Genomic DNA, 26,867 nt, shown 5'->3' with positions numbered 1-26,867 from the left:
GATATAGAAAACAATTTTTACAGAAAATTGTTTCCTATTAATTATAAGACTATGAATCTTGAAAAATCCTAATCAGAGGGCAGTCATTTTTATCTGCCTTGTTCACTGATATATCTAGCCACATAGAACAGTGCCTTGTGGGTGTTTAATAAATATTTAATGAGCAGGACATGACGGTTCATGTCTGTAATTCCAGCATTTTGGGAGGTCAAGGCAGGAGAATCATTTGAGCCCAGGAGTTTCAGACCAGCCTGAGCAACAGAACGAGACCCCATCTCTGCATTTTTTTTTTTTTTTTTTTTTGAGACGGAGTCTCACCCTGTCACCCAGCCTTGGAATGCAATGGCGTGGTCTTGGCTCACTGCAACCCCTGCCTCCCAGGTTCAAGCAATTCTCCTGCCTCAGCCTCCCAAGTAGCTGGGACTACAGGCACATGCCACCACACCTGGCTGATTTTTTGAATTTTTTACTAGAGACAGGGTTTCACTGTGTTGGCCAGGATGGTCTTGAACTCCTGACCTCATGATCTGCCCATGGCGTGAGTCACCATGCCCGGCCAATAATTGTTTTTTTTAACACCCAGGTGTGACTCCTGACCTCATGATCTGCCCGTGGCGTGCATCACCATGCCCGGCCTACATTTTTTTTTTTTTTTAATACCCAGGTGTGGTGTTGTGTACCACACCTGTATACTCAGGAGGCTGAGGTGGGAGGATTACTTGAGCCTGGGAGGTTGAGGCTGCAAGGAGCCGTGATCATGGTACTGCACTCCAGCATGGACAATGGAGCAAGACTCTGCTTATCTATCTATCTATCTATCTATCTATCTATCTATCTATCTATATGTTTTGTACATTCAAACATATATATATATTGTTTTTGAATGAACAAATTTCTACCATACTTTCTCATTGATAAGTGTAGCTTTTTTATTCTCCTAATTGACCTTTAATCTGACACAACAAAGAGCACTGTTGTGTTTCGGGGTATTTAATCTTTAAGTTTTTCTTTTTCTCTATGAAGCATGGTAATAATTTTCTTCAGCGCCTTGATGAAAATGGTTTGTGCCTTAGGAACATATGCCTTTATCCCTACTCCCTGCCTCACCCACACACACTTCAAATATTTATAGCTATCTACATTATACTAATCTTTATATTTAAATGTAATACTAAAAATAATTAACACAGAATCATGGGTCCCTTATTTTCAAAGGGACTTTAGAAATCACCTGGTTTAACTCTCTCATTTTAAGGTTGAGAAAACTAAAGCCCTGAAAGATGATTAGCTCAGGGACACTGTTAATTAATAGAGGTACAGAAACTAAACCCAGGTATTTGACTCCCAGTCAAATGTTATTTCCACACATGTTACAAATAATCCTTTCTGGGGAAGGCTTTTTTCCAGTTAAAACACTGATTCATCATCATGATACCTTCAGACAAGTATTCGTTACTCAAACATAAAAAAAAAAAAAGGAAAAAGAATATTGCCCCAAACATCAAGAGTAAACACATTTTAAGAGCCAAAGACTCTTTTCTGCCTATTTTTTTGTTTTGTTTTGTTTTGTTTTGAGAAAGAGTCTTGGTCTGTCACCCAGGCTGAAGTGCAGTGGTGCGATCTCGGCTCACTGCAACCTCTGCCTCCTGGGTTCAAGCAGTTCTCCTCCCTCAGCCTCCCAAGTAGCTGGGATTACAGGCACGTGCCACCGAGCCCAGCTAATTTTTTGTATTTTTAGTAGAGATAGGGTTTCATCATGTTGGCCAGGCTGGTTTCAAACTCCTGGCCTCAAGTTATCTGCCCACCTTGGCCTCCCAAAGTGCTGGGATTACAGGCATGAGCCACCTCGCCCAGCCCAAAGACTCTTAAAGAACCTGTTCTTCTCAGATTGCTAAAGCAGGGAATACTGACATGTCTGTCAATAGATATAATTTATATTAGCATAATCTCTTAGACAGATTAGCATTTTACCATAAAATAATTAAAATTGGGGTTAACATTTTGAATTTCATTTGAAAGCAAATTGACTTCTGAATAGTGAAGTACAGATATTAGTGCAGATTATTCTCAGTTGCTAGTATGCAGACTCTTTTGGATTCTGTTGCTGTGTCTATACAAGCTAATTCACTAGGCAGTTGAGGACTTAGGTGGTTATCTAGATAACTTAAGGTAAGGATCAATCTGAATACTAAGCCTTATGTTATAATAGCACTAATTTTATATTAAAAATACTTTAACCATAGTAATCTTATATTTCAGGTAAAAGTAGTAGTTTTTAGCTATATTAACCGATTGTTTTGTCTTCTGGTGCTTTAATTGTGTAAAGATTAGAGTTTATAAGCGGTTTTCTATTTCTGGTTTTTTTTTTTTTTTGGCCTCCAAAAAAACATACATATTTGAACTTCTTAAAGGAGGACATATAAGAGCAATAAATTGACTAAAAACAGAATCTTTTTCTCTCGATCTCATTTTGTAGTAACCTGCAGGTTCCCAGCTAGCACATACACTGACTCTTCCTCACAGCAGCTCCTTCATAGGGCCTCAGTCAGGTAGGAAGGTATAGGCAGTTCCATTAACACACTCATTCACAATGCCAACCATTTGGGGAAAAAAATTCTCCTTTCACGTGTTCCATTAAATAAACACGATGTCATCTTCTTACATTCAGATCAACATGCAAATCTCAAGTGTTCTATTTCAAGTGAGGCCCTTCTAAATATTTATCTCAACATTTGATATTTAGTAATATTTTTCACATAATTTTACCTTGTATTCTACTTCAAAGCGGTTGTATTACAGACAAAAATTATTAGCAACCTATTTTTATGTCTCCATGTTTCAAAAACTAAATTGATACTATATTTTGAATTAATGACTATGTCATAAAACATCATTTTGTAAAAGAAAGACAGCCATTACAAAACCAATGACACAATATTTATTAAATTTTTTAAATGAGTCCAGAATTAAAAAGACAGCTTCATAGGTGAGATTAGGTGATTTATAAAGGAAAGAGAAAAAAACAGGGAGAGTGTGAATATTAGAATAAGCTTCTAGTTGACAGTACATAACTAACTTACCAGTTTACGGTACAGTTTAAAATGATAGAGACAACTTTAATCAAATATGTGAAAACTAAACATTTTAAAAATCAACTTTGTTAAAATTGGAAAATCTACTTAAGTTTTATCAGGTGGAGGTGACAGTACTACCTGGATAATCTGTTTCTGTCCATATAAAATGAACTACTAGGAGCACATTTACGTATAAGAACACAGTGAGCAAAAAGCAAAATTGCTCGCTTAATTGTGAAGTTCCTTTTGTTGGTTTATCAGACTCCACAAAAGATACAATAGGAAAAATCTATACAGCATTAATTAGGATTTTATTTTTTAGAGGCTCCCTTTAAAACAGCTCTGGAAAACATGAGTAGCCATGTCCTCCAAGCCTAATTTCTAAAAATATTTGTAGAAAATACATTCTACATGTAGGATTTAATTCTGTAATGCACTATAAATGTGATTTCCCCAAATCTTTGTCTACTTGCTATATATTCTTAATTCATGTTAATTCATTCTTAATATCTTAATAACACTCAACCCTTTAGATTTGATATTTGCTTATATTACATATAAGGAACATCTTACATTTAAGTAATTATATGTTGAGACGTAATTAAAATTATAATCTTTCTGTTGTTTCTAGAAAAATAAATCAAATTTTAAATAATTTAATAAACTTATAAAATTTTGGTGCCTAAGTCTGGATGATCAAAATGGTCTCTTTTTACCTAAACATTTCACTACAAGGTTGCTTTTTAGGGTACTTTTCAGACAATTTCCAGACTGACAGATTCAGTACATCTTAGGAGCCGCTGACTCATCCAGCAACATAAATTAACTTGACTTTTAATATAAGACCATTTTTTTCTTGTGTTAAAAATATACACTTTATAATCAACTAGGTCAAAATATGCAAAGAAATTTCAACTTTAAAATTTGTAGCCAATTTTTTTTTTTTTTTAAAGAAATGAAATCTTACTGTGTTGCCCAGCCTGGAGTGCAGTGGCTATTTACAGGCATGCTCATCAGGCACCACAGCCTCTTAACTGTTGAGCTCAAGCAGTCCTTTGGCCTCAGCCTCCTGAGTAGGTGGGACTGTAGGTGTGTGCTGCCACACCCATAGAGTCCCATTTTGAACTATAAGAAACCCATGATGAGGAAAAGCCAAAGCTTTTTTGACTACAAATGACCCTTGGAAAAGAAATTTATTTATCATTTTAAACAAAGATATAAAAGATGAAATTTGGCAATTTTAAAATTATTAAAGGAATCATAACTAAACCAAACAATTCAATCGGAAGTATCTATTTAGAACCTAATAACACAGGCGATAAGCTGCATCCAGAGGTCCTTTTCAAGATTAAAATGCCTGCTTCTTAACTTTATATTTTGCCACTAGGTATTATTGCCTTAATAATTCACATATTTAAAAGATGTTGCTATAGTTACTTTAGTCAGCTTTTATGTTTTTACATTTTCTTTGGAAAATTTTCTAGATAATCTGCAAAATAAATAATGGGATGGTAATTTTTCTTAAAAGTATTTATTATACTGAAAGCAGACCAAAGTACATTGATTTGTGATTTGATTAATTCTAAAATTTTTAAGTAGTTTATTTTCAGATCTGTATTTTACATTTTACTGTTTTTTGTTTTGTTTATTTGTTTGTTTTACTTCAATAGCCTTTTATGTCACCTCGGTACCCTGGAGGTCCAAGGCCCCCATTGAGGATACCCAATCAGGTAAGATTTATGTGCTATTTAAGTTTTTGTAAGACTCAAAGATCTTGAAAATGTCACATATGTTTATCGTCCTATAAAAATATGAAATTTTCCTTTTTCTGTCCCATTTAATGCTATTTCTAGTCATATATCATCTGCTTCAAGGGTTGGCGAACTACAGCTCATAAGCTAGCTATTTTTTGTAAATAAAGTTTTACTGAAAAACATCCACACAGTACCATTTATGTATTGTCTGTGACTACTTTTACACTACAATACAGATTTAAGTGGTCATGGCAGAGACCATATGTGGCCGGCAACCCTAAAATATTTACTATTTGGATCTTTACAGAAAAATGTTTGCCCATTCTTGGAGTCTACCTTACACTTTGAACCTAATTTTAAAAACTTGTACAGTTTGGTAAATGCTGATTATCCTCCCATTTAAAGAATGGCAATAAAATTTTCCATGAACATACTTTTGTTTACTTTCATATAATACAGTTTCAATATCATGACTCTAGCATTCATATAAATTTTACCCAATTATAATGGCAGATTAAGCAAATAATTAGCTGCTTCTGGAAGAGATAGATCTGTTAATAAATAAATATTTAACAATAAAAATCTTCCAACATTTTAATCTGCAAGAGCTCTAAAATTTCATAATGTTTTGTTCTCAAATAGCTTTTTATTAATATCGTAAGTATTTATTTACTGAAGAGAATAAAATACAATTTTTACTCACAAAGAGTTTGTAGTTTAGTTTTAGGATATAGGCACTGTGCATGTATATAACCAGAGAAGAAATTAAATGCTTAACACTATGGAATACTTGTGTCAAGATAATTGTCTTGTCACTTTCTCTGATTCTGTTATTTGTATACCTAGCTTTATCCTATGTTTAAAGTAAACCCTGTTATTACAGTAAGTTCTCTTTTTCATTCATATTCTCTTTCCATTTCCAATTTCTTCCCTACCAAAAATGGAACAAGAAAGTTAAAATTACTAATTTACTTGACGGCAGCAGAATTCTGCTTCTCCTCTCCTAACTCTTACTGAAATTATGCTGTCTTTGAGGTGTCTCAATCTGCTGGTGCTCTCTGCTTGTAGCGCACAGCAGAAAGTGCCAGCATCCAGATTCACCCCCAGGGGAGAACTTTCAGTAGGAAGCAGTGCTGGGTCATCTCATGATGACAGTGCTTGGCAGTCCTCCTCACATTAGCAGCTGGAGCATTTTTCTCCTGTAGAGTGAATCTGCATTCATTACCCCGGGCCAGGGGAAGATGGCATGAAATAGGAGAGGGAAGTGCACAGATGCCAAGTGTTACAACATAAGGGAATTTTATTTTCTCTGTGGGTAAACCTGTATATATTGACAGTCAGATCTACTTATATAGGTGCCTGAGTCTTTTAAATTTCTTTTTAAAGAAATGTGCATCTCTTATTGGAGGCTTCATGGCTTTTTAGACATTCCATCCATAGCTTTGTATATTATATAAGTCTAGGAAGTTCCTAAAAATCTGAATGAGGGAAATGTGAAATTGTAGTATAAGTGTGTTATTAGAATTTTCAACTTCATATATTGTGTATCAATGATGAAAATGTGATAAAATTATTGGAATTGCATTCAAGTGACATTATTGAAATGCCTGCCATATATAAGATACTATCCTAGGTTCCATAGAGACTAACAAAATGAACACTTTCAGGATGAGGTTGGTGGAGGGAATGTGAAATTGTAAACCAATCTAGGTTGACAAATTTTAAGAACAGGTATTTAATGTCTAGAGACAATTAAAAAGTTAAAGATAGGCCAGGCGCGGTGGCTCACACCTGTAATCCCAGCACTTTGGGAAGCCGAGGCAGGTGGATCACGAGGTCAGGAGATAGAGACCATCCTGGCTAACATGGTGAAACCCTGTCTGTACTAAAAATACAAAAAATTAGCCGGGTGCGGTGGCGGGTACCTGTAGTCCCAGCTACTCGGGAGGCTGAGGCAGGAGAATGGCGTGAACCTGGGAGGCGGAGCTTGCAGTGAGCTGAGATCGTGCCACTGCACTCCAGCCTGGGTGACACAGCGAGACTCCGTCTCAAATAAAAAAAAAAAAAAAGTAGAAAAAAGTTAAAGATAATAGAAAGTTTTTGTATAGGCTCTGTTTCCTCAAGAATCATAAGCAGTCTTTACCAAAATGTATTTTAAAACAATTGTACTCTTCTCTCAGGTATTCTTTTTGTCCATTCCCACCACCACTCCAATGCACACACATACATACACATTTAGTTAAGCTTCATTAATTCAAACAGCTATCATCCAAACTTATAATAATTTATCCTGTTTTTTTAAAAAAAGAGTTGTGTTAATAATATTGTTTTAGGAAATCTTTAACTTACTTAAGAGCATGAACTTTTCAAGCATAAAACATGGTTTCTCAATTTTGTTATGTAGTCATTAAGGTAGAATGGGCAAAACTATTTTTGGTGATTAATTGGAATGATGTAGATAAAAAGCAAATGTGGCCAGACATGGTAGCTCACATCTGTAATCCCAGCACTTCAGGAGGCTGAAGCAGGAGACTCACCTGAGCCCAGAAGGTTGCAATCAGCCTGGGCAACATAGGAAGACCTGGTCTCTAAAAAATAAACAAATAATAAAATTTTAAAATCCACAACTGTGTTTATTTTTTAATTTGGTTTTCATGTTCATGGGTCATAAACTAATGAAATTATGCTTTATTAAGAGTTTGTATCTAAGGAAACAGAAATAGTAACCTCTTCAGTAGTGTTGACTAATCGTTTTGAATATGTAAAAGACATCTCTTTAATAAACAGATTTTACTCGACTTGTAACTACTAATGATTAGACTACAGATTTAAATTTGAGTTCCCCTGAAACCATTTTTATAGTTCTGGATTAAATCCATAAGGGTGTATATTCTTTGTATATGTATAGTACTGGGTATTGGAATATGGTATAATGTCATTATGTTGTAAAAATATAGGAAGGGGTAATAGTGTCTAAAATGATGAAAGGAAAATAAACTTACAAAACTGTGCATTGTAGCAGAGGATAAATATATGTGACAAAACATGAAACATAGAAGTTAAATCTATATTTGACTATACATTTTACATTGGAATTGGTTCAACTCACAGAAGGGGTCTTTGGTATTGAAGCATCTATAACCTGGAACAGAGCAAGTCTTTATCCTTCTCATGGATAAAATATCCAATCAGAAAAATTCACAGTATTCATTCAACACTATCTTGAGGAAATCAAGACAGCCAGAAATACAGATAATGTTAATGATATGAGTGACACCAAAAATAATTTAACTATTGATCTATTGATCCTATAGGATTTAGAAACTTTATCCTCTGTTTCTTAAGATTCCTGAAACACTGTCAACAGATATATGGAATGAAAAACATTGTTAATTCTGTTGTCCATTTTGTACTCTAAAGTTAAATTTGGTGTTCTAAGAAAAGAACACACTACATCTGACTATTCTACTGAAATCTTCAGATATTTGTCCAATAATAGATGAGTGGTTAAATAAATTATGGTATACTGAAATTATGAAATATTTTGTACATAGTAAAAATCATGTTATAGAGTTAAATTTATTGAGACGATAAAATGTTGTACCTGTTTAATATGTTAGTGATTAATGATTAAAAGCATAAAGTAGCCTCTTTGGCCGGTTTAGAATACCCCTTTCTATCAGTGGGAGCTCCTTATTTTTTGTTTTTAATGATAATTACACTAATATATTTAAATTATTATTTCAAATCCAACAAGGCAAGATTAAAATATATTATTTTCTTACTATAACTTTGAATTTTGAGTTTATCCTGAGATATATATCTTTTTCTAATTATGTTCTACCTTTGTAGGGAAAGAAAATTAACAAATTTATTCTTATCCTTCTCAAAATTTTGCATAATGAATCCTATTCAGTCTTACCCAATTTAAGTTACAGTTTTATGGAGGTTTTATGATACAATTAAGTTATAGTTTTATGGAGGTTTTTGATACAATGTTCACTTCTTTTGCCAAAACATACCTCATTCTCTTATAGTCATTTCATCATAGATATACCCTTTTTGGGTAAGTCAGTACATAGGATACATTGCCATATATTTGGATAGAAACTTCACAGGGCTATCCAAAATCACTCTCCGAAATACTGAATCATTCAACGGATACTTGTTGAGATTTACTGTGTCCCAGGTACCATTCTAGATGTGGGAGATACACTGGTGAACAAACTAATGAAAATCTCTCTTGTGGAACTGACATTCTAATGCAGCACTGCCCAATAGAACTTTCTGGGATGATGGAAATATTTTATACCTGCATTTATCATATGCAGTAGTTTTAGTACTTTGAGCACTTGAGATAGGACTAGCGTGAGTGAAGAACTAAATTTTTAATTAAAGTAATTTTAATTAAATTTAAATAGCTGCATGTGGTAAAGGGCTATTAATTTGAACAGCACAGTTGCAGTTGTTGAAATATAGAAAAAAGAAAGGTATAAATGTGTGTATGTATATATATACACATATATATGTCAAATGGTGAGCAGTGTTATAGAGACAAACATCTTCCTACACTAAATTTAATGTCTTTTGTGTTAATATTGTTGTTTTAGAGGAATAAAATGACAGTGATGTTGAAAGGACCTAAATGCGTCCAGCATCTTAGGTTCAAAAAGTCAGCAATGTATAACTTTGAACAAGTCACTTAGACTTTCTGGGTTTTGGTTTTATTACCTGTAAAATAGGAGTGGATGTGGGTATTTCTAAAGTCTCTTCTAGTTCTGATATTTATTGATTAAATGATTCTCCTCCATTTTATATCATCACGGGCCCATAAAGAATTTTTTACATCAAAATTGTTACTAAATTAAATCGTAAAGCTTTGAGAAATTCACCATTTTTTCATCATCAGTGAGCATTTAGTCTCCATGAGTAAACTATATAATGGTAGTCAAGGAGATACACAGGCATACCTCATTTTACTATGCTTCACAGATATGGTTTTTACAAATTAAGTTTTATGGCACCCCTGCATTGAGCAAGTCAGTAAGTGCCATTTAGCCAACAGCATGTGCTCACTTTGTATCTCTGTGTCACATTTTGGTAATTCTCATAATATTAAAATTTTTTCATTATATCTCTTAACAGTGATCACTGATTTTGATGTGACTATTGTGATTGTTTTGGGGTGCCACAAACCATGCCCATACAAGACAGTGAACCTAATTCATAATTCTGTATGTTCTGACTGCTCCACCGACCAACCACTCCCTGATCGCTATTCCTCTCCTTGACTTCCCTATTCCCTGAGACACAACAGTATTGAAATCAGGCCAACTGATAACCCTAAAATGGCCTCTAAGTGTTCAAGTGAAAAGAAGAGTCACACATCGCTCACTTTAAATCAGAAGCTAAAAATGATTACATTTAGTGAGGAAGGCAGTCAAAAGCCGAGATAAGCCAAAAGCTAGGCCTCTTGTGCCAAACAGCCATGTTAGGAATGCAAAGGAAAAGTTCTTGAAAGAATGGAAAGTGCTACTCCAGTGAACACAGAAATGATAAGAAAGCAAAACAACCTTATTGCTGAGAGAAGAAAGTTTTTATGGTCTGAATAGAAGATAAAACCAGCCACAATATTCCCTTAAGCCAAAGCCTAACCCAGAGTAAGGTCTTTAGTCTCTTCAGTTCTATGAAGACTGAGAGAACTGAGAAAGCTGCAGAAGAAGAGCCTGAAGCCGGCGGGCTGAGATTTGTTCATGAAGTTTAGGAAAGAAGTTGTCTCCAGAACATATACATGCAAGGTGAAGCTGCAGGTGCTGATGATTCTACTGCAGAAAGTAACCCAGAAAATCTAGCTAAGATAATTGATGGAGATGACTACACTAAACTGTTGGAAGAAGATGCCATCTAGAACTTTCATAACCATACTCAGTCAATGCCTTCCTTTAGGGCTTTAAAGGGCAGGCTGATTCTCTTATTAGGGGTTAATACAACTGCTCACTTTAAGTTGAAGCCAGTGCTCATGTACCATTCTGAAAAATCCTTGGTCCCTTAAAACTTAACTAAATCTGGCCAGGTGCAGTGGCTCACACCCGTAATCCCAGCACTCTGGGAGGCTGAGGCACATGGATAACTTGAGATCAAGAGTTCAAGACCAGCCTGGCCAACATGGTGAAACCCCATCTCTACCAGAAAATACAGAAGATTAGCTGGACTTGTTGGCACACACCTGTAGTCCCAGCTACTCAGGAGACTGAGGTGGGAGAATTGCTTGAACTCAGGAGGCAGAGGTTGCAGTGAGCCAAGATTGCACCATTGCACCCCAGCCTGGGCAACAGAGTGAGACCTTGTCTCAAAAAAAAAATTTATACTAAATCTACTCTGCCTGTCCTTTATAAATGGAACAACAAAGCCTGAATAATAGTGCATCTTTTTTACAGCATGATTTACTGACTATTTTAAGCCCAGTGTTGAGACCTACTACTCAGAGAAAAAGATCCCTTTCTTTTTACTGTTCCTTGACAACACATCTTATACCCAAGAGCTCTGATGCAATTGTCCAAGATTAATTTTGTTTTCATTAATCTTGGACAACTGCATCAGAGTTCTTGGGTATAAGGTAACATAGCATCCATTCTGCAGCCCATGAATCAAGGAGTAATTTTACTTTGTTTTTTTTTTTTTTGTTTTTTTGTTTTTTTTGAGATTTAGTTTTGCTCTTGTCACTCAGGCTGGAGTGCAGTGGCATGATCTTGGCTCACTGCAACCTCCACCTCCCAGGTTCAAGCGATTCTTCTGCCTTAGCCTCCTCGGTAGCTGGGATTACAAGCGCCCACCATCATGCCCAGCTAATTTTTGTATTTTTAGTAGAGACAGGGTTTCGTTGTGTTGGCCAGGCTCTTCTTAAACTCCTGACTTCAGGTGATCCACCCGCCTCGGTCTCCCAAAATGTTGGGATTACAGGCGTGAGCCACTGCGCCCATCCAGTTCTTATTATTTAAGAAATATATTCCATAAAGCTGTAGTTGCCATCTGTAGTGATTTCTTTGATGAATCTGGGGAAAGTACATTGAAAACCTTCTGGAAATAATTCACAATTCTAAATGCCATTAAGTCCATTTGTGATTCATGGAAAGAGGTCAAAATATCAGCATTAACAGGAGTTTGGAAGAAGCTGATTCAAACCCTTGTCGATGACTCTGAGAGGTTCAAGACCTGAGTGAAGGAAGTCACTACAGATGCGGTAAAAACAGAGGGAGAACTAGAATCAGAAGTGGAGCCTGAAGATGTAACTGAATTGCCACATTCTTGTAGTGAAACTTTAACAGATAAGGAGTTACTTCTCATGGATGAGCAATAAAAATGATTTGTTGATATGGAATCTACTCTTTCCTGGTAAGGATGCTATGAACACTGCTGAAATGACAAAGGATTTAGAATTTTACATAAACTTAGTTTACAAAACAGCTTCAAGGTTTGAGAGCATTGCCTCCAATTTTGAAAGAAGTTCTACCGTGGTATCAAACAGCATCTACATGCTACAGAGAAATCATTTGTGAAAGGAAGAGTCCATCAATGCAATAAACATTGTTATCTATTATAAGAAATTGCCGCAGCTGGCTGGGCACAGTGGCTCACACCTGTAATCCCAACACTTTGGGAGGCCGAGGCGGGTGGATTGCTTCAGTCTAGAAGTTTGAGACCAGCCTGGGCAACATGGTAAAACCGTCTCTATAAGAAATTACCATAGCCATCCGAGCCTTCAGCAAACACCTCCCCTATCAGTCAGCAGCCATCAAGACTTCTACAGGCCAAAAGATTACAGCTAACTGAAGCCTCAGATGATTATTAGCATTTTTTACCAATAAAATATTTTTAAATTCAGGTATATACATTGTGTTTTTAGACATAATGCTATTGTACGCTTAATAGACTATAGTGTAAACAAAACATATTCACTGGGAAATCAAAAAATTTATATGACTCACTTAATGTGATACTCACTTTTATTGCAGTGGTCTTGAGCTAAACCAGCAATATCTCTGAGGTGTGCCTGTACGTCAGTTCATAAGTGCCTAGAGGGTCTTGCCATTGAAGTTACGATAAATTCTTTTGAACTAAATAATTCTTTTATGAAGCAGGCAGTTCCCACATTTAATTATTTGTTTTAATAAATTTTTATATTATTTCATTTATTTTAAATCCTAGGATTTAAGGCACATCTTTCAGAACTTTTGCAATATGTTAATCCAATCTCGAGCCCTGACACTGCTACTTGTGAATAGTATAACCATGGAAGACAGAAAATGGTGAAATTAGTGAAAATTAGTGAATGCCTAGGGCTGCTGAAGGGTACTGGTCATGGGGAATGGGAAATGACTGTAGGTGGGCGATGTTCTAACATTAGAAAATGGGCAAATTTTGTGGTATGTAAATCATGCATCAATAAAACCTTTTTAAAAATAGCATAACCATGGACAAATTAACAAATTAGTGACATATTAAACCTCAGTTTTTTATCATTAAAAAGGATGAATAATAATAACTTTATAAGATTGTTATAAACATTGAAAGGAATACTAAAGGACTTAGCACAATTCCTGGCACAAATGCACTGGCTCACAAGTGTATATTACCATGTATATTTTGTTTGTTTTTATTAAGTACCCTCCTCATTAGTATTATTTTTTTCCTGTGTGTAGATCTTTTATAAAATAAAGAATGCAGCTGGGCACAGTGGCTCACACCTGTAATCCCAGTATTTTGGGGGGGTGCTGAGGTGGGTGGATCACTTGAGGTCAGGAGTTCAAGACCAGCCTGGTCCAAAATGGTGAAACACTATCTCTACTAAAAATACACAAATCAGCCAGGCGAGGTAGTGGATGCCTATAATCCCAGCTACTAAGTAGGCTGAGGCAGGAGAATCACTTGAACCTGGTAGGTACAGGTTGAAGCAAGTGAAGATCACACCACTGCACTCCAGCCTGGGCGACAGAGGGAGACACTGTCTCAAAAGCAAAAACATAAAGAATGCATGCCAAAATTTGTGACTAAACGAATCCGAGTGGAATACCTTTAACGTCATAAATATAGAAATAAGATGTCACAGATATATACATTTTTCTGATATTAAAGGTTTAAAGAATGCAGTGATTACATCACTGTTGATGCACAAAGCTACTATCCGGTCATCCCAAGGCTGATAAAAATGTTTTAAAAGTTAGAGATTTGACTTATTCTAAAAGATAAACAGTGATGAGTGAAGAGTTGAATTTAGATTAAAACACTCATTTTGAAAACCAATTTGATATTGGTTAAGACTTCTATAAGATTATGTCATATTTTTAAGTGATGAACAGAAACAAGAAAGGGTGGTCAATTGTTCTGATATTCCAAGATAAGCTAGAAACAGTAAAGTTTTGAAGAAAATGGTTGCTGCCAGTGATAAATCATTATTGTCTATAATGAGACAGAAGTGTCAAAGTTCAGAGTGTATAACTCTAACCATTTGGAGACTTAAAAAAAGCAAGAATCTGGCCAGGCATGGTGGTTTATACCTATAATCCCAGCGCTTTGGGAGCCCAAGGCAGGAGGATTGCTTGAGGCTAGGAGTTCTTCAAGACCAGCCTGAGCAACATAGTGAGAACCCATCTGCATAAAAAAATTAAAATAGGCCGGGTGCAGTGGTTCACGCCTACAATCCCAACACTTTGGGAGGCTGAGACGGGCTGATCATGATGTCAAGAGTTTGAGACCAGCCTGGCCAACATGGTGAAACCCCGTCTCTACTAAAAATACAAAAATTATCTGGGCGCAGTGGTGGGCGCCTATAATCCCAGCTATTTGGGAGGCTGAGGCAAGATAATCGCTTGAACCTGGCAGGTGGAAGTTGCGGTGAGCCGAGATTGCACCACTGCACTCCAGCCTGGGTGACAGAGCAAGATTCTGTCTCGGAAAAAATAAATAAACAAATAAAAATTTAAAATTAAACGTGTGTGGGGGCATGCATCCGTAGCTCCAGCTGCTCGGGAGGCTGCAGCAGAGGATAGCTTGAGCCCAGGAATTTGTGGCTGCAGTGACCTATGATGACACCACTGCACTGCAGTCTGGGCAGCTGAGGGAGACCTTTCCTCTAAAAAGTAAAAAAAAAAAAAAATTAATTTTTTAGAAAGCAAGAACTTTAGGTTCACAATTGAATATAATATCGACTAGTCATACATTTTTAGTCCTCCTCCTACATCATTTATTTATAACTTTTGACAGTGTTGGCTACTTTTTCCTTTTTGAAACTCTCCTGGGGCATTCTGAGATGTTGGTCTTAGTCTCCTTGCTAATTTCATGCCTATTCAATTTCAGTTTCTTTTTTTACTTCTTCTTGGTATTTTCAAAGAATTAAATCTTTTATCTTCTCATTCTTTGAACTCTGTTTCATTCTTATGACTTTATCACTAATGATTCCTAAAATTGTCAGTCTAAACCCTATTCTTTTTCTCTATTCCCTCAATACATATTTATTATTCTGTGACAGTAGGCACAGATAGGATCCCTACTTTTGCAGAGTTTACAGTCTGGAGATACAGAGAAGAAAACAAGTAATGGTAGTATTTAAGTTCTATGAAAGTGAGGTATATGATCCTATAAAAACACGTAAAAAGCCCTTACCTTCTCTGCATTGCCAAGACATGGCAGGTGTGGGGGATAGGGCGGGGGGTAGCCATGCAGAGATGGCAAGATGAAGTGGCCAGTGTGGTTGGGAGACTGGTTATATTGAACAAATAAATACACTGATTGAATAAATAAGTAATTGTATTGAGGGGTAATAAATAATTAACATAGGCCAGGTTTCCCACTGTTGAAGAAGAAAGTATCTACAAACCTAGAAAGGAAGAAGGCTAAAAATAATCCTGAAGTATCAGATTGGAGTTGTTGAATTGATGTTGGAAAGTATGCATTTATGGTAGATGTATATGCTATACACACACAAATAGATACAGAATTAGTCACAGGTGCATGTGTGTGCATATATGCATGTACGTATATACCTGCACAGGTTTTCAAGCTCGGTATTTACTGAGAGAGCCTAAAAATGATGCACCCAAGTAACAAGAACACCCTGAGATGCAAGATCTTTATACCTAAATGCTGTCCTCCACTAAAAGGAATTAGGGCCTTTTGGGGAAAGGGCTGATTCCAAGAGTAGGTCAGAAGAAGTATGAGGTGAACCTGGAACATCTTATGCCATAAATTAAGGAAAGCTCAAAAATTGATGTGGGTATGTTATAACACACCACAGACACACACACACACATGCACACACACACACACACACCTGAAGGACTTCTCACTTGCCAAATCTGAGATAATTTGACTATTGAAATAAATGATGATAGTAATAGATTACAACCCATTGAACAATACAGAAATCTATGACTGAGTAAATAAGTGAATAAATAAGGAAAGCTTTTCCTTATAGTGAAACACCAACTAATAAATATAAAAAGAATGATGGACATGGAATATCTCTATTTGACAACTATCATAGTGGTTAGTTGTTAGTGGAGGCTACAGCTGATGGGCTGATAAACGATTGATGAGGATGGAATATTGACAATCTCAGAATAGCTCTTATACTAAAAGTAATCAATTACTATGTAGAAACCTGCAGACAACAACATTCAGATGATCAAGGTTACCATCACCAGTAGTGGGATAGATCAACATCATTTGCCCTCTGATGTGATACACTGAGAAAGGCATAGCATCATTTCTCTGGTATTCCTGCTAAGAAAATACGACTTGAGTCTAGATCATAAAGAAACATCAGACACCGTGCTATAGAATTTAAGACCTGTTCTCTTTAAAATAGTCGAGGACATGATAGGTAGGGATAGAACAGACATAGATAGCAACAATAGGAATTATTCCTGCTTAGAAGAACATGAAGAGACAGGACAGCTAAATTTAACATGTCTTCCATGATGTTCTGGTACCAGAAAGGAAAAAGAAACATTATTGAGACAAATGGCAAAATTAAATGAGGCCTTGGACTTGGAGGATAGTGTTGCTATCAATGTTGATTTCCTGACTTGAAAGGCTGTATGGTGGTTATGTAGGAAATATTATTCTTGGGGGAACTATACTTTGCAGTATTTAGGGGTAATGTGGTATCATGTCTTCAGGTTGCTATTAAGTAGTTCTGAAAAAGATTTATGATAATAGGTATATATTTATAGAGAGAAAGAAAGGGAAAAAGGCTAATAAGGCAAATGCAGTAAAAAATGTTAACAGTTGGCAATCTGAGTCAAGGTATTTGGAAATTTTTTGTGCAGTTTTTGGAAGTTTGAAATTATACATGTGAAATTACACATGCATGCACATGCATATGTATACACACATATATACACACACAATCTGGGATTATTTCTTTGTGTGTATGTGTATACACACACAATTATTCAATCAGCGTATTTATTTGTTCAATGTAACTTACGTATGTATATATACAAACACACAAATGGAAGGAGGGCTTATCCCAGATTGAGGCTACAGGGAATAATTTTGTTAGGAAGTGACCCCTAAACTGAGATCTAAACAATGTCAACAGTAACTACTTAAGGGTCTGTTAGCTTCCTGAGAGGAGAGATTTTTTTCAGTTTAGTTTTTATTTTATCTTGTTGTTAGTGGTTGGCATTTAAACATTGTTGACTGAATGCATGAATAGGAAAAAAGAAACTGAAAGAAGTTTGGTATGGCTGGAAGTTAGAACATGAGTGGGGTAGTGGCAAGAAATTAGGCTGGAGAGGTAATCCGGGAACAGACAATGTAGTAGGATCTCAAGAAATATGTATTTGGTCTGCTTATAAACAAAAATTTTGAAAAATTACACAAATAGCTTGGGAAATGGAAGCTATCTACTTCATCCCAAGTGATAACAAGTTAGGAAACAGTTCTGATCTGGCCATGTAAATTATTTAGTGTTAAATTTCTTTTGAAATAGTTGAATATGTTAACTAATTAGATAGAACTTTCATGCTTTAAGTTAAATTAGTGAATTTTTTTGGAAATTCTCACCAGTTGTCAGGATTTTTCATATATGTGTATGCTTATATACTTAAGATCAGTAGGTTTAAATCATTTATACCTTAATCCAGCTTTAAGTGCTGCTGAGACAACTGTTAGAAATTTATGGTTCAGAATATATTCCAGGAAACAAACCCTGTTAAGTTCATATCTACCTTTGTCAGTTCTACTTTCCTTTTTCCATATACCCAAATTGCTTAACTTATTTTTAAGTATTATTTCACTAAATAATTTCTTAGGGAAAATGTGACTACAAAACAATTTTCAATGGTCCCTTTGCATTTTCGTCCTGCTGCTATGTAATCTCAAGTGACTAAGACATTCTGTAGAAATAGGGAATTTACATATAAGAAGGAAAATTTAGTTATTTCAGTATTCTTAGTAAATTAATTTTTGGAAAAGGCATAATACTTCTCAGCAAGAAATAGGATAGTTTTCGCATAGATTTTTGCTCCCTCAAAATACTTATTTTATTTGTCACAAAATTGGACAAAGTAGAATCTTTTTAGAATTAAGAACTTATTTAAGGTATATAAACCTGCAAAACTCATAAATGAATGTGAAATATAAGAAATCTTGAGAAATGCTCAAATGCATTCTTGTAATTATCATACAAGCATTTAAAAGGAAATTGTTAAAGCACTTATTTTATAAATACTTACAATATTGCTCTTTATTTTTCTTAATAAATTGCTAGGCGCTTGGAGGTGTCCCAGGAAGTCAGCCATTACTCCCCAGTGGAATGGATCCAACTCGACAACAAGGTGACTACTCTAAAGTAAAAGGGAAATTGATGTGCAGAACCGTGGAATTAAGGAAAATTGTGTTTGTATAAGTAAATCTCCTATAGTTATACCAGTTGCATTTTTCTAGGTAACATGGCCAAATGATTTATATTTCCAGCTCCCTTAATTATGCATGATAATGAGGGTAGTGATAACATAAGAAAAAGAAAACATGAAGATCCAAAAATCCATATTTTAATTAATAATTCTAAAACCTTTTATATAACATCTAACAAATAGGAAGCTAAGTGATAATATCACTTATTATTTCTTTTGCCTTTTTCAGATACAGGCTTTAGCCCATCTGAAAGATGAGCAGAAGGAAAGAAGGTGCTAAGCAGCAAGGGGCTTGATTAGTTTAACAATCTCAATAATCAAATCCTTCCAGAGATACTTAGGAACCACAGATATGTAATGCTCTATTGTACTGTTCCATGGAAAGAGGAGCAAATGGTGTTAGAGAAATAATTCACCACAGAATAGGGAGAAAATTTCAGTGAAGACATTAATAGAGAGTGTGGGTAGGTAGTGGTAAGAGGTGAAAAAGTGGTCTGGAATGCAAGGTAAGATGGTGTCAGTACTCAGACACTTGGTAAATGAGACAATAACACCCAGGAGGGAGGAAGCTGCTAGCTTCTGGTTTAGTAGTCATGCTCATTACTTGGCTAATATCTTCATACTTTTTTTAGGACATCCAAATATGGGTGGGCCAATGCAGAGAATGACTCCTCCAAGAGGAATGGTGCCCTTAGGACCACAGGTAAATAAGCAGTGCATATTTACAATAGCAAAGACATGGAACCAACCCAAATGCCCATCAATGATAGACCGGGTAAAGAAAATGTGGTACATATATACCATGGAATACCATGCAGCCATAAAAAGGAATGCGATTATGTCCTTTGCAGGGACATGGATGAAGCTGGAAGCCATCATCCTCAGCAAACTAAAACAGAAACAGGAAACCAAGCACCGCACGTTCTCACAACGAGAACACATGGACACAGGGAGGGAAACAACACACACCAGGGCCAGTCAGGAGGGTGGAAAGCAAGGGGAGGGAGTACATTAGGACAAATCACTAATGCATGCGGGGCTTAAAACCTAGATGACAGGTTAATAAGTGCAGCAAACTACCGTGGTGTACATATACCTATGTAACAAACCTACACGTTCTGCACTTGTATCCCGAAACTTAAAGTAAAATAAATAAATAAATAATAAAACTGAACACTGAAAAAAAAATTAGTGCAGAAACCTAGATGCTGAGCTTTTTGCCTCCTTCATATATATAAACAAACTATATTATTTGCTGGCTATGATAATATGCATTATAGGCTTCATATAACATAGTTGTTAGACTCATGAGGACATAACATTTGTGACATGCCAAATCGATATAACAGCAAACCATACTTCAACAGCGTGCTATCATTGAAGCCTTTAATTTATTTGAGAAAATACACTGTATGGAAATACATTATAATAATTACTATTCAAAAGGTAACTGTTACCCTTTTCTTAGTTATGCTGAGGAGATGGTCAAGTTCAATAAAACCCAGTTGGCTGGGCGCAGTGGCTCACGTCTATAATCCCAGCACTTTGGGAGGCCGAGGCGGGCAGATCACTTGAGGTCAGGAGTTTGAGACCAGCCTGGCCAACATGGTGAAACCCTGTCTCTACTAAAAATACAAAAAGTAAGTCAGGCGAGGTGGCAGGTGCCTGTAATCCCAGCTACTCGGGAGGCTGAGGCAGGAGAATCGCTTAAACCTGGGAGGCGGAGTTTGCAGTCATCAGAGATTGCGCCATTGCACTCCAGCCTGGGGAACAATAGCAAAAACTCCGTCTCAAAAAAAAAAATAATAAAAATAATACATAAATAAATAAAACTCAGTTGATTGAAAATATTAAAGAGTAAGTATAAAATATATTTCCATAAATCTTAAAGATTGTCATTGACAATTTATTCTGTACAACCATTTCATTGTAGAATGGGAAAACAGTAGAAAACCACTTAGAAATAAACATTAAAATGAGTCTTACTGAACAAGCATGATACTCTCAGTATATATCAGATGTTAGGTGACTTCTCTATAAAATTTCCCAGAAGTATACACTGAGGTTGAACCTGTTCTAGCTGTTGGTGACATTTTAAGCGTGCTGTTCCAGAATATCATGCATTTTAGCCAAAACATCCTTTTGTCTCTCTTAGGAAAATTGCTTGGGGTAGAAATTAATTTTATAATGTCATTTTTCAAAGAAACGAATTTAAAATCCAGAATTTTAAATTTCTACCTCGTGGGTCAGAGATTAACATGTCATAAAGCTGGTTAAAAGAATTAACTTACTCATTTTTCCTTTCCAAGAAACAGCATTATGAGCAGTACTTTGGAGCTTGTTTTGTATATCTACTTTTTATTTTTTTTTTAATTTTTATTTTTTGGAGACAGAGTCTTGCTGTGTCGCCTAGGCTGGAGGGCAGTGGCGCGATCTCAGCTCACTGCAAGCTCCACCTCCCGGATTCACACCATTCTCCTGCCTCAGCCTCCTGAGTAGCTGGGATTACAGGCGCCCGCCACCACTCCCAGCTAGTTTTTTGTACTTTTAGTAGAGATGGGGTTTCACCATGTTAGCCAGGATGGTCTCGATCTCCTGACCTGGTGATCCACCCGCCTTGGCCTCCCAAAGTGCTGTGATTACAGGCATGAGCCACCACGCCCGGCCTATCTACTCTTTAAAAGTTAAGTTGATGTTTTGCTGTGCTCCCAACAGACTAAAAAAATTGAGAACTCAACACCCAGATAATGTGACTCAGACCTACATACAATAGTACATGTTGTATTATGTGTTCGTATTGTATATATGTATTGTTTCTAACAACATATAATTATATATATTAACTATATTGAAACATGGGGTTCATTTAGCCAGACTTTTTGGGGATGCCATATTATATGAAAAAACCCCACTATATAAATATAGTTCCAAGGAAAGAGGAACAAATGGTGTCACATAAATATATGTGGCAGCCTCAAAGCCAAAAGAAACCAATTTCTTTTATTTAGGCTCAGTTATTTTCAATGGATTTTCTTAAGAGCTCATGAAACTCTCATTTAGATATTTGAATTATTCTTACCTATTTCTATTTATATTAGGAATGATGATACATGTTAACCAATCATCACTAAGCTATTAATAATAAGAATTTATAAGTTCCATAGGCATTTTATTGGCTAAGTATACTTTTAGTCTTTAATAAACTAAGCCAACCAATCTGGCTGTTAAAGGGTTTTTTTCCAAAAGATTTTCTTAATAAATACATTTAAATATACACAAAAACTTCATGCCTTTAATTTTGTTATTGTTCTTTATTCACTTATTTTTCAGCTAGCTGCTCTTTAAATTGTTATCATACTTCTATTAGTATTAGGTTTTAATACTTCAAAAACTAGAGTCTGATTTAAAAATCAGTTTTACAGTATTTACAGCACAGTAAATTACAATAGAAAATAAGAAAGTTTCTATTTCTGGTAAGCTCTTATTGATGACAATTTTTTGGATTTTTAAAACCAGAGAGAGTGGTTTATTTCATGTGGATTGGCAGTGTTCTTACTATTTCTATATAATATGATGGAAATTAAGTGTTCTGGTATGAATTTACCTCAGAAATAAGAAATGCCTACAGTAACTTTTTAAAATCACAATACAAAAAGTATAAGGATTAAAGGAAATTATTTATACATACATATCATGTTTGAAAGCAGGAGTCATATTTATATGATGGTACAATAAAAAAGGGTCAGGTAAAATAATGTGGAATCAGGAGAATCTTATGACGTATTTATTTCGTAAGACCTGGTATATAAAACATGTAAACATATACATTATAAACTATGAAATTTGTAATAATGGTTAGCTGTGTTTCTTGAGAGATAATGGAAAAACAACTCTCATAACAGACATTTAATCATACCGATGCTGTCCAAGAGCAGAAGATATCTGCCTTATTTTTAGTTGTATTGTAGAAAAAGTCTCTGAAATATTGTCTCTAGATTTATGCACAAACAAAATACACATTTCTTTTTTATCATAGATATTACTTCCATAACTTTTTGAACTTAAGATCAGTGTGGTACAGGGGGACAGTAGTTATCTATTAGAACAACTGAATTCCTAAAACAAAGAAATATGTAAATCTAATTATTCTTAGATTATGTTGATTTGAGCAAAGTGCATATATAGAATATAGTTAACATATGATTAATACTTATTGCATGTATGAAGAAAAAAAGGTTTGCTCCAAGTCTAGGCATATTTTTCCCTATCCCTTAATCTGTTTTAAATCTAAATACAGTGGTGCAACATTATTTTTAAAGTGAAAGTATATTAGTATCCTTTCAATAAAAAAACAAAACTACCTATTTAATCAAGAAAAATATCTTTTCTAATGTCATATATGAAACCAGTTTTCTACTTGGTTTTGTAATAAGATGTACTTAGCTAACCTGTGTTCTTACGGGCAGTAAGTGCCGTGTGATTAACCAAAACTACCCAACTAGTTTTAGTTTCTCTAGAAATCTGAAGGATAAAGAAGTTATATACAACTAGGAACATATGATTTCCAAATAAGATACTTGGAGTGGAAAAATGGTGAGGTGGCAATATATGTATGATAGGCTCTCAGGTAAGGAGAGAGTAAACTGATTCTATATTTTCAGATCTATGATGGGCAGTAGAATTTAGCGCAATACAGGGAAGAACTTTCTAGAAATTAAATTGCCCAACCATGGAAAGACTTCATAAACTTTCCAAGCAGAATCTGAATAGCCATTTTGTCAGGAACGTTGCAGTGGGAGAGAGATTAGACCAGATGGAATTGTATAGTTGCCATCGGCTTTAAAATTCAGTGATTCTAAATTAGGTCTTCCCATTCTGCCTTTGTTGATAGCACTTGGAAAGCAAGTTGTTATTCTTTCTTTTCTTTCTTTTTGCTTTAGATTATTCACTAAATGAAAATATTTTGCAAATCTATCAAGCATATATTGAAAAATTTTTACTCATTTACTGGGACAATTCAGTTCAACTAGCTCATCATTCATGGAAGGCCTACTGTGTGCCAGGCACCATACTTGAACACTGGGTATACAAAGATGAGTAACTTAGATATGCTGCCTTCAAGGTACTTATTGTTTAGCAGGAAGTGTAGATATACAAAGAAAAACTGTTACATAATGGGAAAAGTCTAGATAATAAATACACATACTTTTTGTGGAGCCATTACATAAAGAGGCAAGTAATTCTGTTAGAGTTGAGGGCTATGGAAGCTAGTGAAAAGAGGACTCATTTAAGTTGATTTCCTATTAACAGTGGTAAAAGAAAAAAAAAAGAATTAGCAGTTACAGTTTTTGAGCACCAAATACCGTGCTTTTAATTCACTAAGTCCTATGACAGGTGCTTTATATTTCATTTTATTCTCCAACAAGCCTATAAGGGAGATAATACTATCACTTCACAAATAAGGAAATTAAGATTAGGAAATCATTGGGAGAATCATTTGTCCAAGATCACACACATAGAGAGAGAGGTGCAGAGGAAATGGGGCAGTGGCAACAGAGATTCAAACCATTGTCTACCTGTGTCCAGAGCTATAAGGAAAATTAATGTTTTCCTTGATAAAATAAAATGGAGATCTTCTCAGATCAAAAATGAAGGGAAATAAAACAGATATTCTAAGACCAAAAAAAGAGGGGAGACTTTCCTTGTGAAGCATTTCTATTATATTTTACCATTCAGATTTTGTTTCCAATGACTAACCTTTATCTCAGAGACCCCTTGCTCATACTGCTGCTGCCACCACCATGCCTGATCCAGAAGTTAGGGGAAATAGCTATCCTTTTAACCAGTGTCTCAAGTGTGAACAGAAATCATTCTGTTGTCCCATAGCTCACAAATTTGGATATTTAAATAAGATTTCCTTAAAGTAAAAGTAAATAAATAATGAGAATAGCATGTAACTAGGTAATGTCATTTATCAATTGAGGCTTATACTCTGGAGTCAATAGACCTGCTCTCTTTGATTTATTTCCTTATCATCTGAGCACCTACTACTTAAAGGCCAGGGAAGATGAGTTAACATGAGTATAAAAGTCTATTATGTGTTTCTGAACTTAAATCCAGTAGTCTGTAGGGTATGGTTGGGAGGAGGGAATAAAGGTGAAAATTATAGAAAATGAGAACAGGAAAGATAGGCTGGGGCTGAGCCTCGAATAACCTCATAGAGCCATGCTGAGAAGTTTAAATTTACTTGACAGGTAGTATGGGTCATCACAGCTTCTAAGTGACTTGAAGAAGACTGAGTTTTAGAAAGATAGCTCTTGAGGCAGTTTGGAGAATAGATTGGGACCAGGAGAGACTAAATCAGAGAGACCAATTAAGACAGTGCAGTAGTCTCAGTAAGTGACAAAGATTAGTAACAAGAGGAGAGAACTATTTCAAGAGCTATTTCATAAACAGAATCAATGGACTTTGGTAACTGACTAGATATGGGAATTTGAAAGAAAAGGAGGAAACATCAAGGAGCTCTTGGAAATTCTTAGCTTGGGCTATTGTGTGGAAGGTGATAGCACAGAAGTGACTGAGGAAGGCAGTACAAGAACTCAGTCATGAGAAGATAATGTTGAGTTTACTTTTAGATATAATGTGAGTAAGATGGTATCCAGTTGGAAACAAATCCTATGAAGTTCAATGTATGAGTTATCTGGGAGCTTAGGAAAAACAACATGATCAGATATAAAGATCTGAGATTCCTAACATATAAGTAGTTGTTGAACAAATGGTGGCAGATAAGATTACTCATAAATGTGTTTTATTAAAAAGAATGCTATAGCTAGAACTTGGAGAAAAGCAACATTTAAAGGGTTAGCAAAATAAAAAAGAGCTAGCAAAGGAAATTGAAAAAGAGTACTCAGAAGAGTTGGAGGAATATTGGTATCAGAAAGCCAAGTGTGAAAGTTGTTGATAATGTCAAAATACATTAAGATAATAATGATAAAATTAACCTTTTTGTCCCTATGGCAACTAAACTAATCTAATAAGATGTACATGTTAAAACATTAAAATGTTTTTATCTGTTGAATACACATGATAGATATTAACAGAAGCTGATTGAGTCATATAATTCATGCATACATATTTTGAGTATACATTAGTTTTTATACATTTTTGTGTATTTGTATATTAATGCATTTCTGTGTTGGACATGTTATTTTGTGAATAGAAGTTTGCATTTAACTCTTTTGTGTTGGGTTCACCTGTTTTGTTTTGTTTTGTTTTCAGACTTTATGTCATTGTTCTGGGTCTGACAATTTCAAACATTGAATAAATCTTTTCTTTCAAAATTGAATTTTGGATTTATGATATTTTTCATTTGAAAATGTTTACTATTGTACATATCTTAGGATATTAATAAAATATATCGAAATATAATTGCAACTATACCTTAATCATTTAACATGCTCCAGTGGTCATACATATTCACATGATTTTAAAAAGACATAGACCAAAGTAATTGCTAAAATACAAGCAAAAATACAAGAGTGGACCCCTCAGAGAATGAATTACACAGGCCTTATCCAATTGGAGTTATGTAGGGAAATCATTAACGTGCTCTCCTTTCTTTCCCCCCTCCTCTTTGGTTTTGTTTTTTTGTTTTGTGGTAGTCTGACCCTTGGTTATCATTACAGAACTATGGAGGTGCAATGAGACCCCCACTGAATGCTTTAGGTGGCCCTGGAATGCCTGGAATGAACATGTAAGCAATGTTATATATTACATTATTATGTAGATGATTTATATATATATAAATAATACCATATTATTCTATTTAGTAAAGTGTTCTATTTTCTAACTTCTAAAATGACATTAATTTGTAAAACAATTTAAGCACCTCAGTCTCTGTGTGGTATAAAAATGAACTAAACATGAGCTGTAGTGTTTGCTTCATTTTCACAATATAATCTCTTACGTTTTCTTTGTTCCCTTGCAACCTTTACTTTTTTTCATCTCAAGTGCTATAAATAACAGCTTTTAGTCTATTTCATTTTGATAAGTACAGAGTGTCCATATATTATATAAAGTATGAAGAGATGCTGACACCAGGACTTTGACTTAACTCTGTA

The 26,867-nt window shown here is 35.2% G+C and overlaps 1 protein-coding gene across 5 annotated transcripts in view; it reads left to right on the top strand.

The window, feature by feature from the left end:
- Window positions 1–26,867, top strand: part of SSBP2 (single stranded DNA binding protein 2) — a 336,625-nt gene that overhangs the window by 264,142 nt on the left and 45,616 nt on the right. For 3 of the 5 annotated variants that reach the window (XM_023214970.1, XM_023214973.2, XM_023214971.2), the window contains 4 exons: window positions 4,745–4,804; window positions 18,603–18,669; window positions 19,380–19,450; window positions 26,409–26,500. In XM_023214970.1, coding sequence (XP_023070738.1) covers window positions 4,745–4,804; window positions 18,603–18,669; window positions 19,380–19,450; window positions 26,409–26,500 — 290 coding nt within the window. The remainder of the gene's footprint in view (window positions 1–4,744; window positions 4,805–18,602; window positions 18,670–19,379; window positions 19,451–26,408; window positions 26,501–26,867) is intronic. The other 2 variants (XM_023214972.2, XM_023214974.2) reach the window with 1 other exon arrangement.

Source organism: Piliocolobus tephrosceles, chromosome 4, assembly GCF_002776525.5.
Source record: "Piliocolobus tephrosceles isolate RC106 chromosome 4, ASM277652v3, whole genome shotgun sequence".
NCBI classification, from domain to species: domain Eukaryota; kingdom Metazoa; phylum Chordata; class Mammalia; order Primates; family Cercopithecidae; genus Piliocolobus; species Piliocolobus tephrosceles.
This window is presented reverse-complemented; position numbering and strand designations above follow the sequence as displayed.